At 44.2% G+C, this 17,100-nt stretch overlaps 2 protein-coding genes across 4 annotated transcripts; both read right to left on the bottom strand.

The window, feature by feature from the left end:
- Positions 1–403: 403 nt before the first annotated feature.
- LOC125508815 (jasmonate-induced oxygenase 4) lies at positions 404–6,069 on the bottom strand. 3 transcript variants are annotated; one of them, XM_048673609.2, is made up of 5 exons: positions 5,892–6,069; positions 4,786–4,847; positions 4,573–4,599; positions 1,892–2,225; positions 404–855 (listed from the first exon to the last, which is right to left on the bottom strand). In XM_048673609.2, the coding sequence occupies exons 1-5, from the start codon at positions 5,970–5,972 to the stop codon at positions 586–588; spliced, it is 774 nt and encodes a 257-aa protein (XP_048529566.1). In that variant the 5' UTR covers positions 5,973–6,069; the 3' UTR covers positions 404–585. The 3 variants fall into 3 exon arrangements, with proteins under 3 accessions (XP_048529566.1, XP_087382107.1, XP_048529565.1); XM_087525981.1 differs by lacking the exons at positions 4,573–4,599; positions 4,786–4,847; positions 5,892–6,069 and adding an exon at positions 2,376–4,529 and having other exon boundaries at positions 1,970–2,225; XM_048673608.2 differs by lacking the exons at positions 4,573–4,599; positions 4,786–4,847; positions 5,892–6,069 and adding an exon at positions 2,376–4,516.
- A 4,660-nt stretch (positions 6,070–10,729) lies between these two features.
- Positions 10,730–16,813, bottom strand: LOC125508816 (protein DWARF 53). The gene is made up of 3 exons (XM_048673610.2): positions 15,092–16,813; positions 13,107–13,353; positions 10,730–12,975 (listed from the first exon to the last, which is right to left on the bottom strand). Exons 1-3 carry the CDS (start codon positions 16,240–16,242, stop codon positions 10,987–10,989), a joined length of 3,387 nt encoding a protein of 1,128 aa, XP_048529567.1. The 5' UTR covers positions 16,243–16,813; the 3' UTR covers positions 10,730–10,986.
- Between the last annotated feature and the right edge of the window lie 287 nt (positions 16,814–17,100).

The raw sequence follows: 17,100 nt of genomic DNA on the forward strand, positions 1-17,100 counted from the left end.
TGTTTTCGCCTTATCCCGTTTCCCGGCACCGGCGATGTTTTGTTGGCTCCCACAATGATAAGCCACCCGTTGGCATATGTCGCACCAACCACCCGACATGTAGGTTGTCACAAAATTTCAATTCAAAATTTAAAACATAATTTGAAAAATAAAAATCACAAATTCAATACTGAATAGCCCATAACATAACTTGGGCTTTAGATTTGGCCCATTATCACAATGATGTCAAGTTTGTCATTTTGTATCTCAAATTTTATGACATCATACATTGATGTTGTGTTAACATTGTAATTTTTTTAGATTTTTTAAAATATTCTATGACATCCGGTGCACCGGTAGCACCAAAGTGCAGGTGCACCGGATTCCCCAGTGATCATTGCACACACATGACTGAGCATTCGTATAAAATGAAAGGCACACTGATTGAGATACAATACCAAGGATCCAAATTGTACAAACAAATTACGTGCACGCACGACGCCCATATCTCCCAACTGCTGGCAACCTATAACAACAGGTTCAAACGCTGTCCGTGCTGATACATTTATTATGATTTATCCATGCTGACTGAGAAGGGATGGTGGATCAAGCTGCAGGCCCTGGCTGCATGGTGCTGCTGATGGACTGCACCTGCGTCTTGCCGCTGGGGCCCTTGGTGCGTATGTACTTGCGGTAGTCGCTGAAGGTGACCGGCTCCTGGTACAGCGCCGGCGACCCCGGGCCGACGAGCTCGCTCGCCGGAGCGACAGGGAGGTCGCCTCGAGGGTTGCAGAAGAAGGCGATGGTGAAGCGCTCCTTGTCCGAGTTGACCAGCGCGCGGTGCTCCACGCTCCTGTAACGCCCGTTGCTCAGGATCTGGAAAATCACAAGATATTTTAGAAGCTTCAAGAACAAGCAATTTTTCGTAGGGGGGCTGTGCTGTCTCTTTCATTCAACTTCTCTTTGCATGCATGCACCTATGACATCATCTTTTTCACGTATCTGGACTGCATGGCATGCTACTGTGTGTGTAACTGTCATTTCTGGTGCGTAAATATGCAGATCATGCATGTCAACAAACTTCAGTAGTTCTATCTACCAGCGTACTACTAGTATATTGATCAATGAAGCAGTTCAGTATATGTATATGTTGAAACTTCAGAAAGTGTACAGGCTAGCTAGATCTATCTAGAAGGTTTTAAACGTGTTGCCTTTTTTCTTTTCTTTTAGCTCTTCCTTCTATCGCCCCCACAAGATCAAATAAAAGGATGCCATAAATCTCTTTGGCCAAGAGAGTTAGGCGCATAACAACATGTAAAACCTGTTGCCCATAATTCACCGTGATGCTTAAATAGGCACGCATCTTATACAATTCAATTCTGTTGATTCTAAACAACATCTACTATTCCCTCCGATCCATATTAATTGTCGCTGATTTAGTACAATCGGAAGGAGTGTCATAATTAATACAAAAAAAAGGATCTTATCAACTACCTACATGCATAGGGTTAGCTTCATACTATCCAAATTCTATATTGTATTTAATCTCTTGCAAAGAAGCCAAGAATATATGGTACTCTTGACTTCCTTATAGATGCAAACAAATTGACATTAATTTCACACGTTAGCTTCATCAGCACAAAATATATAGTGATTGGGTGTAATGAGAATGTTACTACTTTAGACAAGACAATCGAAGATACATATCCTATGTTTTTAAGGCGTCTCTAAGGCGACGCCTAGGCGTCGAGGTGCCCCCCCAGCGCTTTGCAAATATGTCCGCTTTAGGCACCTAGGCGTCGAGGCACCCCCCCCCCCCCCCCCCAGCGCCTTAAAGCAAAGCGTCGCCTTAAAAACATAGTACATATCACATCAGATTGACAGAAAAACGTAAGTAGGCCACAGCGATCACCTGAATCTGATCACCAACGTTTACGAGGAAGGAACCTGGGACTGGTTGCACGGTGACCCATGTGTCTCCCTTGCGTACCTGTGTCCCCTCGACGTTATCATCAGTGAGGAGCAAGGTGATGCCACCGGGGTCAGAGTGAGATGAGAGACCAAGAGTGAGCTCAGGCTGTGGGCATCTTGGATAGTAGTTCACACGCATGGTAGCCGAGATGCCATCACTGCCACCAAAAGCATTATGGAGGTAGTCCTCCTCCAACCCTAAGCTACTGGACATAGCCTTGAGCAAGACTTGACAGAGACTTATTAGTTGGCATGCATACTTCTCAGTGGCTTCCCTGCATAAATACCAAAACAATATCAAATAGGAAACTGTGTAACCAAACATATCAGAAAACTCTAAACTGCAAGAACTTATAAAGAATGAGGATAAATTAAAAAAAACAATGAAGCTGCGTTTTCTCGAGAAAAGAAAAATATTTATCTACCTCAGGTCAGTAGGAATCTTTGGCCACTTGTCAAGGTTTCTGATATCACTTGGGAAGAGATTAAGGAAGTAATAGTCACTCCAATCTAAGATTGCCCCTTTCTCAACTCCAAGGCGGCTCCCATACCCCTCATATGTTACCGGTAAGTTGGCATGTACCTTCTTCTCTTCCATGGGGAGGTCAAAGAACTCCCTCCATGCACTTCTCATCCTCCTCACAGCCTCCGTGTCCACATCATGGTTCACTAACTGGAAGAAACCCCAGTTCTTGCATGCAGAGGCTATTGCTTTTAGCATTTCTTGATGATGTTCAGGGGTATTAGAGAAGCTAGCAAGATCGATAACTGGGATACTGAGATTAGGGTCATTTGTGACACCACTAGGACGCTCAGATGGAGGCTTGATGTACTGTTGTGGCAAGGAGCTCATACCAGAGTTGGAAAGAGTTTGCACTGGTACAATGGGTTCTGGCCAGTCAAGCAGATTGTTACTTGCCATGGTGGGAGTGATAGGTCTTGGTTTGGTTATGAGAAGAGGGTGTGTGTGTTTATATAGAGAAAGGATATGTGATGTATGAGATTAAATCGCAATGCATTTAGTGCAGTTCATGGTGGGATTGGACGGATATATATGTACAGATTGGACAAGATTATGCTCATTAAGAGATATGCCTCATTTATCGTCTGAATATTGCTAAAATCTTTTGGATATATACATATAATTAAAATCTTTTGGATACAGTCTCGTATGCCATTAATGGAAGGAAGATACAATTTCATATGCCATTAGTGGAAGATACAATCTTTTGGATACAGTTTCATATGCCATCAATGGAAGATACAATCTTATGGAGTGAGCTAATTAATAATAACATTTATTTGCTTCTTGTTCGTGCAAGTAATCAACATATGATACGTAAGCACACATATAATATATTTCCTTTCGAAACGCTAATGTAAAAGTGGGGAGAATACGATATTATTTCAGTAATTTAACTAGGAGTATGATATATCAATACATAAACTTCAAAAGGTATTAGAGTGCATTTTGTTTTGTGCAGTTGAACTGTCAAATTTTTGCTCCGTAGACATGATTTAATAGATATTATACTGTTAACTTATAAACTTTCTGAACACGGATGAGTTAATCGACGTCATTGTTACTATTTTTAATGAGAACTGGCCACACAAAATTTACTGAGGCAATAGTAATTGTATTTGCAATCCTAAGTGAACTTCATTTTCGTGATTGACCCTTGAAGAAACAAACTAGAAAAAAGGATGCAGTATTTCTTTGTTTTGATATCACTATAGACATGTGATCAATTGACCATTTCAGATAATGCTTGCACATAGTCAAAATCAAAGAACAACACATATCAATTGATAGGGACAGAATTGGTTGCAAATAATAGGAGAGAAATTGCACTTTAAAATTAAACTTGCTGAGCTTTAGAGGTTTTAGTTATTCCAGTGGAGCAGTATATATTGCTAACTAGGAGGAATAATTTTTCTAAACTAGAAATGCATGTTCTATTTGATGGCATGCATGTTAACATATTTTTGCAGATCATGTATGCACTCTGACTTCTGAGCATGCTTTGATACATGTTCTATTTCATAGTGAAATAATAACAGCACACAGTTGATTTACTTGTATGTTCTACTCCCTCCGTTCCTAAATATTTGTCTTTTTAGAGATTTCAAATGGACTACCACATACGGATGTATATAGACATATTTTAGAGTATAGATTCACTCATTTTGCTCTGTATGTAGTCACTTGTTGAAATCTCTAGAAAGACAAATATTTAGGAACAGAGGGAGTAGTAAATTAAGGTTATAGTAGTTCTTTTAGAACAAGGAGATGTACCCCAGAAAACCCGGTAAAACATGGGCAGTTACTTGGTTCCCCCAGGTCCATGGGAGGATTGGATAAGGCAATTAAGAAACAATACACACGTGCTGAAATGAAAGTCAAAAAAATCGGCAAATGATATGGTTATGCATAACATCATGTCATCAATATCAAATTAGGTGTAGACACACTACAATTGATGTACATTTATACATATGAATATATGATAAAGATTGCCCGACATGTACACTCATAGTTACAATTAGCTAGGAAGTTTTGGTTGGCACTATGCATGAATATCTCATTGCTGATGTAAACAAAGCATCCAAGAGCAATCTCACCGTTTCACATGCAGTACGTAGGCACATCTATCAATCGATCAATGAGGTGCTGTCAGGAGGAACTAGTTTGCAGGTAACTATTTGCCAGCAGGAAAGGAATTACGGCTGGACCTTACCTAGTCAAGAAGCACGACAAATTAATGTGTACGTGTGTCAGCTAATACCAGCAAATCAATCAAACACATGTTGCATTGAACATTTGAAACGAGATACCTAGAGCCGACAGCGACGATGGCCACACATCCAACAAGCAGTTCTGTGAAGCAAACACTTATCTGCAAGAAAGTGATGCTACATCATGCAGCTTGGCTAACAATAGGTTGGCATTGGTAATATTATTACGATTGCTATCAGTACAATATCGTAAGACTTTATGAGGCTTATGCATACTTATGAGAGAAAATAAGAGTAATCGTAGATTATGGGTACAAAGAGTCCAGTAAGACATTAGCAGCTAGCTCCCCCAGTTGCATGGCAGAATAGAAAGTGCAAATTAAGAAAACAGAATGCACATGTGCTGAAATGAAAGTCAAGCAAATCGTCCAATGATATGGTCCCAGTAGCATCGACATCAAAGGTGTACACTAGTTCAGCAAAGCGACAGCAAAACAAAGGATAAAACAGATCTGGAGCAGTATCAAAATTGCCAAACATGCCTAGTCAGAATATATGAAGAACTGTGCGCCATTATTCTTGATCTAAAACGAAAGATATGGGGGCTACCTCATCAACCACCACACCGGTGAGGTTGCGGGCGATGGTGAATCAAGGAGATCAGTGGCTGGCCAGGGCGACAGCAAAGCTAGGATGAGAGCGACCTTGGTTAAACAGTCAATTCCCACATGTTAATACGGAGTAGAATAATACCGTGTGCGGTGCGTCAGCCAGACCAGCAAATCAATGCAACACATGTTGTATTTTTAGTCAAGTCGTCGCACGCATTAGCAACAGCAACCGCAGGCTTTGGCTCCTTCTAGTAACATTTGAGCTGGCACGGAGCAGCAAGCAAGCAGGGAGCATTCAGAAGCAAACACTGTCTAACCAACGCCCCAATGTGTGATTCAGAAAGAAGAAGGAACACCGAACACATGTGGACTGCCGCGGCCGTCGATCCACCTTCGCCGGCGGTCGCCCGCCCACATGTGGTCATCTCCGCGTGGCCTCCGTCTCCTCACCCAAGTACCCAGCGCGGCAGCGCCGCCCGGACCTCTTGGCCTCCGCGGCCATTGCCGCCGAGCTCTGTGGCCGTATCGTGTAATCAGCCCCATCACGCATGCCCAAATCAAAACCCCAGTAAAAGAACGATCAAGGGAACGTACATTCTTGCGCGTCCTTTGATTAAGTAGTTGAGAGAGGTGGCGCCGGTCTTGAGCCCCCGCCGGTTCCCCTGCCGCCGCCATGGATGCCAACAAGCGGCGGCGCTGGAGGAGCTGTGATTGTGAGCGACAGGCTAAATCCCGCTGGGCTGCAATGCAGTCCAAGTCCGGCCCGTATCCAAAGCTGAAGATAAATCCCCTAGAAAAAAATAATCTAAAGCCCGCCCGCTTGGGAGCCTCTCCTGAAGCGTTGCCCGACCAGGACGACCCATAACTGTAGTAGTGCGTTTTTTTTCTCTCCGTGTATTTTTCCGTTAAACCTTTTCACTGTTTGGGTCGGGTTTTTTCTTTGTTGCTTTTTTGTATGTTTTACTATTTGGGTAGGGTTTTCTTGGTTTTACTTCTTTTTCATATATCATAACGTTAAAAGTAGACAAAAAATTCCCTAGGTATACTTAACCAAACATTGTGACGAAACCCAAGTGCTAAAGCTTAGCGACGTTGTGTCTCGCCTGAAACCTTTTCACGTGGTGTACTATGTTGGGCCAGCCTATTTTTAGAGTTTTGATCATGTTCGCTTGTTTGATGTTTCGTGTGTTCGTTGTTGTAGTTTTCTTAGTATTTTTTAGGTTTCTTTTGTTTTTATCTTGGTCTTCCTTCCTAAAAGGTTTTCTTTGGGTTTTATTGTTTTCCTTTGTTTTTCCATCAGTTTTTCCATTTCCTTATCATTTTTTTATTTTCGTTCTTCTTTCATTTCATTTTTTGTTTACTTTGGTTGTCTTTCTTTGTTTTTAATGATTTTTTTTCTCTTTTTTCTCTCTATTTTCTTTGGTTTTCTTGGTTTCTTTCTCGGTTTTCTTCTTTTTTCTTCGTGTATTTCTTTGCTTTCAATGTTTCCATTCTTTTACATTTGTTTTCTTTTCCTTTTTCTTTCGATTTTCTTTTCTTTTCTTTTGGTTTTATCTCGGTTTTTATGGGTTTTTTTTGTTTTTTCTTTATTTTGAAGGTTTTTGTCGTGTTTTTTCTTTCTCTTTTCGCATAGAACCAAAAACATTTTTATACATGATTAATTTCTTCCAAATACATGAAACAATATTCATATACATCTAAAACTTTTTTGTGTAAAATGTTTTAAAAATATATCATCATTTTTAAATATATGTTTTGTGTGTACTTTTTTGTTTCGTGCCCATTATACATTTTTATATACATATAAGACATTTTTCTACAGTGTTCCAAAACATGAGAAACATTTTTTTAAACATATATTTCTGTGTAACTGTTTTTTTCATACACTTTGCACACTTGTCATATACATCACGAGCATTTCCTATGTACACGTTTATCATTTTTCAAATGCATGTGCAACAGATTTTGAAATATATTTTCGGACGTGTTACTTGTTTCCACACACCTTGTATATTTTTTCGTACACCAAGAATATTTATATGCACGTTTTACCCTTTTGAAAATGTATGATTAAGATTTTATGTTAATGTATTTTTTGACGCCAACCTTTTCTTATATGCATTGTACTCCTCCCGATCCATATTTTTCTACACACATCCGTATTTAGACAAATCTAAGACAAATAATATGGATCGGAAGAAGTAAATTTTTAATACATAAGGGACGTTTAATGTACAACACGATCTATTGCTATAATGATTGACTATTCGTCACCCTGGGTGAGGAATAGTTATTCTTCATCCCCTCTATTTTAATAGCAATATACTGTAATTTTACGTTTCGTAAATTTTGTCTTATTCTATACGTAAAATAGATCGTAAGAAAGTATATAGTCGCCGTAAAAAATATTTTATGTTACGTAAAATTACAAAGGTAAAAACATAGTGTAAAACATACATAAAATGCATTTTTTCTGATCTTAGGACCTATATTTTTGTTTTCTTATGCCAAATTTTACGCACTGAATCAAGATGAATGTAATTATTTTTATTTTAAAATACAAATAGTTATATTCATGTTGATTTACTACATAAAATTTGGCATAACAAAAAAATTATATAAAAATTATATTTTATGTACATTTTACACTATATTTTTACATTTGTAATTTTACATAACATAAAAAAATTACGATGATTATAGATTTTCTTACATTCTCTTTTTATGTCTAAAGTAAGACAAAATTTACGAATCGTAAAATTACGGTGCATAGATGTTAAAACAGAGGTGGGTGAAGAATAACTATTTCTCATCCAGGGTGACCAATAGTCAACATATATTATACCTCCGGGCACTTGCGTCTTTTGCATTAAAAATTAAGCTGCCATCGGCAAAGAGAAGACCCAAGGTCGATGGTTACTCACTCTAATCCCTCTATCCACTTGTGCACCTCCAAAAAGATTTGAGTGCTGATCAACAATCAATTTTTCCAACGTAGTTTAAGAATTAGTTGATTAGTGTCCAAGAATACACTTTTTAAGTACCTCTAAGATTCATGAAATGTTTTAAGAGAGTGTACCGAAGCAGAACTCTAACAACTAATCACCGTCGTAAAATCTCAAGATAATATGCCGGCTCAGTCTCTCGAAAATGCTCATAGGGATAGAATATGCGTATATACGTTCATAGGGATGAATGTATGCGCGTTTATATGAGCGTTTGCGTCTGTACTGTGTTTAAAAAAAAACTGAAGAACCGTCGCAAACTAGTGTGGCACGTGTGAACGCCACGGGTGACATTTTATGGCATCGTGCACCACCATGTGATGTGAAAATCCATACCTACAAAAAAACTGAACTATTGTTTCTGCCCGTCTGTTGTCCTTTTTATAAAACATCCCCATGTTTAATGTAAATTAACCCTTAGTCCAATTTAAGTAGGATGAACTATTTTTTACAGTTTTTCAGAAAACACCCTGACTTTTGAGGTAATTAACCTGCCATCCATATTTAAGTCAAACAAATTGTTTTTGCATTTTAACAGAAACCCCAAGTTTTTCGGTTAATCAATTTATGGTCCATATAAAACAAATGGTTTTCTAAATTATCCATATCTTTTAAACCATAACTTCGATTTTAACATGTTATATATGAAATTTGATTATAAAAATGTGTAGAATCTGAATATGATATTATTTTACATGTTAAATATTTTTAAAATATTATTTTGGATGCAAACTTAATCTGTAGCACATGATCCGTTTTTCTTTCGTGCCGACGGTGATCTGGACTGCAAATAAAGAACCATTAAAACTAGATTGAGAGAAAAGAAAACATCGATAATCACGCATGCACACCTTTGAAAAAACTCGCAGGGGAAAACAATAGATTTCTCATCTTATTTCGAGCAAGTGCGCGCATATTGATTCCTTAAGTGCAAAGCATAGGAATATGTTGATACGCACAAATAAGCAAAGTCCCTTCTGTATGAGTAAACAGTACAGAAAATAACAGCCTTTCCTAAAAGAAAAATGAATAAAATCTTTACACTTCATAGGCACAAATCATCAAAGTCGACATATGCTATACATTAATAAAAATAATATCTTTGCCTGTTATTTTCTTCAAAGAAACTAACATACGTTTTATGTACATTAATAAACTAATATATTTACATGTTATTTTCTTCAGCCATGTGATCAACTGAAGGAACAAAGTTTCCCCGTGAGCATTATTCATGTGAACCCAAAAGTAAGCATGATTAATAATCTCACAGTGATCCATGAAAAATTTGTGACACATACAAAAAAATTGGGGGAGGGGGGAGGGGGGAGGGTGCTCACCATGGTCCTCCCAGCCGCGGGACACCACCACTTTGTCAATCTTTCTCCCACCTGCCGCCTCTCTGAAGACGAGGCTCTTGCATCACCAATCCACACCAACCAGCGGCAAGGTGTGTGTGCGTGCTCATAATCATAATATCAAGTTTCTGCAATATTTTGGAACACAAAAGTAAAGTTGCATAAGTTGACGAATACATTAGACATTAAAAAATGTTGAAACAAATAGATTAGTATATGAAACACCAATTAGCTTGAACTAATGAGTAACTAGAGCATGTGTGGAATCTGAAATGAATCCGGAGGGATAATCCTACTGCTTGGTTGATGTTAAATTCAGAATGGGTGTTGGCATCGTCATGAAGTGAAATGGAATCACGTGGGTAGGGTAGAGTATCGCGATATACCTTAGCCTTGACCTTCACCCTACGGCCGGCTGTCAAATGCATGGATAGCTAGGATATCAACTGGAATCAGGACGCGAGAGTTCTTCACCGCGCCGTTCTCGTCGCCCGCCCGTTACCTTCAAGGACATCTTCATCAAGGGGCGTCCACCGCCGCCGCCTCAATAGGGTTGCGAGTGTAGTCGGCGGCATCTCGCTCACACCAATGATTCACCCTCGGTCATAAGAGGGAAGGGATCGGGAGGGACGGGGTTTGGGGATGAGTGGAACCGACAGCCGCAAGAGTAGCAGCCGCCCAGAGGGAAGAGGAGATCGGCGGCGGCGTACGAATAGGAGACCCGCATGGTCGTGCCACCTTCTCTTGTACTCCGTAGGTTTTTCTACGCAGCGTGTCGATTCACTCTGTGCAGGTCTGTAAGGAGGTTGCTAGAGGCCCATTAGGCCCAATTTATCCGGAGCACCCAAAAAAGCGACCGGAGCAGTGGTCCGGGATGGTTAGCGATCGTTATTAGCAAACATAACCGGATTAGAAGCGACTCCCGACTCATCCAACGGCAAAAAATGCTTCAAACTAGCAATCCGATTCACAACTCATCCAACGGCCAAAAATGCTTCAAACTAGCGATGATGCCCCGAAAGGGTTGGGAAAGTGCTCAGTTTTAATGTATCTAAATAACAAAGCTACTATATATTTGCAGCACCACATATACGATCAGTATACATTGGCAAAGAAATCAACAATAGTTACAGTCAAAATCTATACACTTGCCAATATATATTGATCGACGAAGGCAGTGCATCATCAACTGAGGTAGACTGCTAGCAATCAACTAGTGTGGACTACAACTTATTTAATTCGCAACCAGGCTTATAACGCTATACTACCGTGGACTAGCTACCAACAATGACGCGATCCATCACAGTATATACAGATATCGTCATCCATTCATCGCCACTCCAGGATTATTCTCGAGGGGAGCAGCGGTCCAAAACCGCCGTCTTCCTTGGCCGCCGTCGCTGCTGCTGCGCCGTCCTCACAGGCCACTAGCCTAAGAGCAGAGCTGCTCGCCTGCTTGCTGCGCTTGAGCTTCAGCTCTTCGAGGCTCCTGGCGAACACCTGCTCCAGCCAGGCCCGCAGAGGCCGCCGCCCGTCCTCCGATGCCCATGAGGCCGCAAGCATTTGCTCCATCGCGCCGTCGCCGACCTCCAACGTGCAGCCCGAGCCCAGGATGCTGCCGAGCACACTGCTCACCCCCTGCAGGATGTCGTTGGCGAGTTTGCCAAAGTCGAACGCCTTGAATTCGATCGCACCGTCGACCAAACCCATGAGGCTGTCGATGGACTCATCTGGACTGTCGTTGCTGCTGCCGTCGTCGCCGTCAGCGTCACTGGATCCATCGTCGCCGATGGGGAGGTTCAGGTCGAAGGGCACACTTGATGTTCTGTGCGGACGCTTCGGATTGCTCGGTGATTCTAGCTGCTTTTCTTGGTCGTCAGAAATGTCAATTTTCCTCTTACTGACACAACCAGAGTACACAGAAGTTTGAAGTTTGGTGAGAGAGTGACCTGGGGAAACTGCCAGCTTACTGCTACTAGGGCCTCTGCTGGTGATCTCCGTGCCTGACTCTATCAAGATCTTCAGTTGTCGTCCTCTAGCAGCCAGGATCTTCTCTTCCGAGAAAGTATGCCCCTCTTCCACCCCAACCGAGACATTTTTGCTGCATCGCGCCAATCTTGTTGACAATATTACTATGGAGTCATTAATGGCAACTTCCTTGCCGCGCATGTCTCGGAATCTGCCCGTGTCAACGGCATGAGAGAGGCTGTCCTGAACAAGGCAGTCAGCTTTATCAATGTTATCGAGGAAGATCACACAGCGCCGCTTCTTGCTCAACTCATCAACGATGCAATCTATGCCAGTCTTTCCTCTGAAACTTGAGCCGCCCCAGTCCTGGAGGCTTAGGTCCAGATAAATGAAGCTGTCTTGGCTGCCGTGCACGAGCTCTGCCAGCGCCACCGCAACTCTCCGCTTGGCCATACTGTCAAAACCATGAAAACTGAACCAGATGTCGTTCTTCCTGCTTGTGCCGCGGCGCCTCTCTGTTGACTGGCAGCCAACAATGGATCCACAGATAGCACTCAGGGCTTCCTCCTGCCTTCCAACCACCTTGAACAGGCGTTCCACGAGTAGCTTGTAGTCGCTCAAATCAGAACCTTGTGCTGCAAGGTGTGAGGGCTTTCGCCATTGGCCAAAGGCAGACACGCCTCCTGAAGCTGGTGAATGCAGAGCACTAGGTGATGGTTGCCCCATATTTGTGGAACTCCGGGAGCTGTAAGGTTGTGCAAAGGGCTGTGGGGGCTTCATATTCAAATCATCCACCTTACTGGGTGTCAGGTGGGTAGACTTCTCTGAATCCACCACATGTTTCCAGCTCACAGAGCTTGTACCCTTGGATGAAGATCCACGAGGCGTACTCAACACCAAGTCCGTTGCCACGGATCCAGCAGCTGATGGCGACATGCAATCTTCACGATCATGGCAGCTTGACAAGTGTTCTTGCCGCAACTGCGCATGCCTGTCTTGAAATTGCTCGTCACCCTTTGAATGCCTCCCTTGAAGATTCAACACAAGGCCTTCGTTCCTTTGGTTGGAGATAGACGGAGGTGAAACACTCTTGTTTGGGGTTGCATTCGTATGTGTAGCAGGTACTGCAGAAGGCCTAATAACCTCCCTTTGAACTGTAACCGACTCGGAGCCTTTGCTCAGAATTGCTGATCTTTCTGTGTCAACAGGAACACCAGTATAATGTGGGAATACCTGGTAAGGACCTGTGTTGATCCTCTGGCTTCCTTGGTGGAGCCGCAGGCAGTACTCGTTCCACTTCTTCTGCAGATTCAATATTTTTGATTTCAACACCATCTGATCATCTCTAACCTGCACTGAAGAAAAACTGCACACCTTTTATACCAATGAGATGCAAAATTATCCATGTATTTAACACGCGGGGCGTGCGCGTTTTTGCTGCTGTACTAAAAACGTTTCAAAAGACATAAATAGCTTCACACCTTGATTGCATCCAGTCCACTGTTAAGACCCATCATGCTGCCATTCTGAAGCAGGGAAGACGGACCTCCCTGGTGATGGCCTTCAGCTGTAATGCCACTCCCTTTAACGATTGTTGTGACTTCTTGCTCACATCTATCATTGCACTGTTGACACCGGAGGGTTTGCGGGCAAGGGTGCGCTGCGAGGCTGTTAGACTCGTATGAACCACTGACAAGTCCACCAAAAGGAAGGAACGATTCCACCAAGCTGCAAATTACAAGATTGAAACTGTTAGGTCCAGTGGCTGAAAGAAACTGCAGTACATGACACTGTGACAGAAGCCAGACCAAGTACAATGAACTATTTCTGATTCCACAGCAACTTTAGGTACAACTAGTCATACCATTGATACATTTATGACCCCAATTTTGGCTGGGCATTAGAATGTCCGGTTAGAGAACAAATTTGCTGCACTAGGCGAAACCTAACTCTTTCCCGTGAAAATGCATTGTTTAGTGTCTCTTACCCTTCTCATCAAGCTGTTATAAATTGCAAGTGCATGAATCTTATGGCAATAAAACCTCTACTATATTGCCATATGTAGTAGTATAAATGTACAACGAACATCCAAAGGATCAAATGATACGAGAATTGAAATTTGAAAGATCAGCAAGCAAAACTTATCAGATAAGGAACAAACAGCGAGCCAAGGAATTACTGAAGAATATGGCTAGTACCCATCAAATAAAATTAAAAACAAGATGGGTCGAATGTCTGAAACTACTAGACATCACATTATCAACCCAGATGCAGTAAGTGCATATAAAGAATCTTCATGTAATAATCAAGTTTAGCTAGTAAGGCCTTCCACTATGTAGGCCAAAAGTGATGCCAAATTTGCTTTTTGGATATTTGGCACCGATGCCCTACATTGTCAAGCCGATGCCAAATAAAAATTCATGGGCACCGGAGCATCTACTTGCTCCGAAGCCAAATCCATCGAGCAAATAAAGTAAGGGCGTCGTACTGCAGTGAGTCAGGAAGGAGGGCAGTGAGCCAGGAAGGAGAGACGCTGGCAGTGGGGTGTCTTGGCCTGGTCTATACTATTTTATGTATGTGGGTCCAAGCTTCAATCGATGCTAACTTCTCAACATGGTGTGAGCGGTGCTAAATATTTTGTATCTGACATAGATGTGTATGTGGCAAACTTTTCAGAGTTTTGGCACCTAACACATAGTGGAAGGCCTAATGTATCCAAAGAATATACTGCATGGAAACACTCCGTGTCTTAAGCACCACTAGTCAATGATAAAACCATCATACTCTTGGCTCTGACCAGTACAACCCAAATCATCTTTCAAGTATACTATCCGAATTCAAGATGAAACAGTTCTGAAATACATAACAAAATTCAAGTTCCATTTTCCCCGCCATGGAGCACTTGAATAGTACAGTATCAGAAAGAAAAGGAAAATGTGCAGAGAATGAACTGAACCATAGATGGAACAACCACAATAACATGGCTTCAGTTTGACGTACTTCATAATTCAAATACGGTAACAAGCATGAACACATTGACCGCTTAAGTAAGCATATCCGGGCAGGTAAAACCACTATAAACTGTCGGCAGGAGAAAATGGTTCTACTAGCTAGTACATAGATTATATATTTAATAAAGACCTTGTTGAGCTACGTGCACTCCACTAGTAGTAATTACAGTACACTCAAATGAAGCATGCATCGCTGAAAAATACCAAATGCTACGATGGGCGTACACGCTTATATGGAATGAAAACATCGTACGTGTAGGTCAGACAAGAAGCATCGTACGTGTAGTAATTTCGAATTAAGAAACATCCGGATAATAAACTAAGCACCGAGACCAGTCAGCCACCTAATGGTTGCCAATCAAACCCTAAGCATAAACAATTACTATGACAGATATATATGTGCAAAAGTTTCAAAAAAAAGATATATATGTGCAAAAGTGAAAGGGCTTCTTCACCTTGCGGACTTGGGTAAAGGAGATGCCGTGGTTGCCGGAGGCATGAGCCCGCCGGCGCGCACCGCCGTGATCGGCAGCAGCTGGAGCTCCCAGTCCTTGTCAACCAAGGGGAACTTGGACAGGAAGGTGAGGTAGGTCTCGTAGGTGGCCGACCACCCCATCACCCAGACACGCCCCTCTCTGTGCGTCTCCAGCACCCGCGTCACCTCCGCCACCACCCGGCGCCCCCTCTCCTGGAGCTCGCCGTCATCGGGGACCAGTTCTCTGAGGTCACCGACGCTTACGACGAGGCCGGAGGTGGCGCCAGCCATCGCCGCTTCCACGCCGAGTTCTGTTTGGTCGATGGAGTTTGGACCGACGGGGAGGACGCGGTACGGCGAGGCCGCGGCGAAGTCCGCTGCGGCGGACGCGGCCCCGACACCCACGAGCATGGGGTTGCGGCCCCGGGCGAGGATCTCGGCGATGCGGCGGCCGTTCTCCTCGCCGGCGCCGCCGGCGATGCTCCCGGCGGGCGAGGGCACGTCGGCGTCGTCGGCGGCGGCGAAGCTGCAGAGGAAGAGAGGCGGCGGGCGGGCCCGCGTAGGGAGGCGGCCGAGCAGCGGCATGGGCGGCGCGGGGCGTAGGATGGCGAGCTTGATGTCGGCGCTGCGGAAGCCGGCGTCGTCGAAGACGCGGCTGACGACGGGGTCGTCGAGGATGGCGAGCAGGAGCTGCGAGAGCTCGACCCTGACCTGCGAGGCGGCGGTGGCGGCCTGGAAGGCGGCCTGGTGGTAGAAGTGGTAGGTGTCCGGGTTGCGGCGCTGGTTGGCCTGCGAGCGCTTGATGGCCGCCATGAGCGAGTTGGACACGGGCGGCTCCGGCTGCTCGTCGGCGGACGAGGAGGAGGCGGCGGAGGGGAGCCTGTCGAGCGAGACGGCGAAGCAGAGCTCGAGCGCCTTGAGCTGCACGCGCGGGGAGTAGGCGGCGCTGCGGGCCCGCGCGAGCGCGTCGCGGAGGAGCGGCGGGGCCTGCTGCGCGAGCAGCGCGGCGACGAGGTGGAGCGACGTGGTCTGCGCGTGCACCCTGCGCCGCGCGGACACGACCGCGGCGTCGAGCGCCGTCACGGCCGCCGGCGACAGGCACTGCCTCGCCGCGGCTACCGGCGTGGGCATCTCTCCGCGGGCGCACGGGGGGATTTTCGGCTGGCTGCGACTACTTTTCACCGGGCATGGGGCGCAAGCGTAAAACGCCCGAGCCCGAGGGGTAAACCGCCAACGACAGCGAGGATCGCTTCGGATTTTTCGTCTTCCGGGATGGGGATAATAATCGGCTGGGAGTGAAGGTGGATTGCTTGCTTATAAACCACGACGGATATCGTCTGGTTCCTCTCTCTTTTATGGTTTTCGGCGTGGTGAGGCCCATCGGAGTGGGGAAATTTGGTGGGGTGGAGCATATATGCGGATGCGGCAGCCCTCGTCACACACTGTGGCCTAGCGGCAGTGCAAGCGCGGATTGAGATTGAGATTGAGATCGAGATTCCTCCTCCTTTTGGCCATTGCCCCGCCCGCTCGCCGTGCTCTGTCGTGTACTCCTCCCCATCCTAGCTGCTGCAGCATGATTGTTCCCTTCCATTTACCGCACACTGCGGCATGAGATCGTGTAGCCCAGGCCTAGAAGATGCCCAACGCAATGGGATCTAGCATAAGCTATGGGCACAGTCGCAGGATGCATGCACCCTGCCTCCCTCTTGAATAGCTGGTGAAGCGCTCATTCATATGGTCCTCCGATGATTTTCGCACGACCAATTATTGGCCCCCGACGCGGTCCAACTACATGTTTGTAATGGGAATTTCAGCCTTTTCTAATTGCGGAATCCACCTTGAGCGGGGGAAAAACGTTTTTTTGTGTGTGTGGCTTGAGAAACAAACCGCATCTTTAGCTCGATGTAGACGTCTATTGTTCTGTTTATTGTTAGGCTTACATCACATCCGTCCGATTTTGTTGTCGACCCGTGCTGTCAAAGACGCGCC

This window comes from Triticum urartu, chromosome 5A, assembly GCF_056163025.1.
Source record: "Triticum urartu cultivar PI428250 chromosome 5A, HENAU_Tu73, whole genome shotgun sequence".
Taxonomy (NCBI): Eukaryota; Viridiplantae; Streptophyta; class Magnoliopsida; order Poales; family Poaceae; genus Triticum; species Triticum urartu.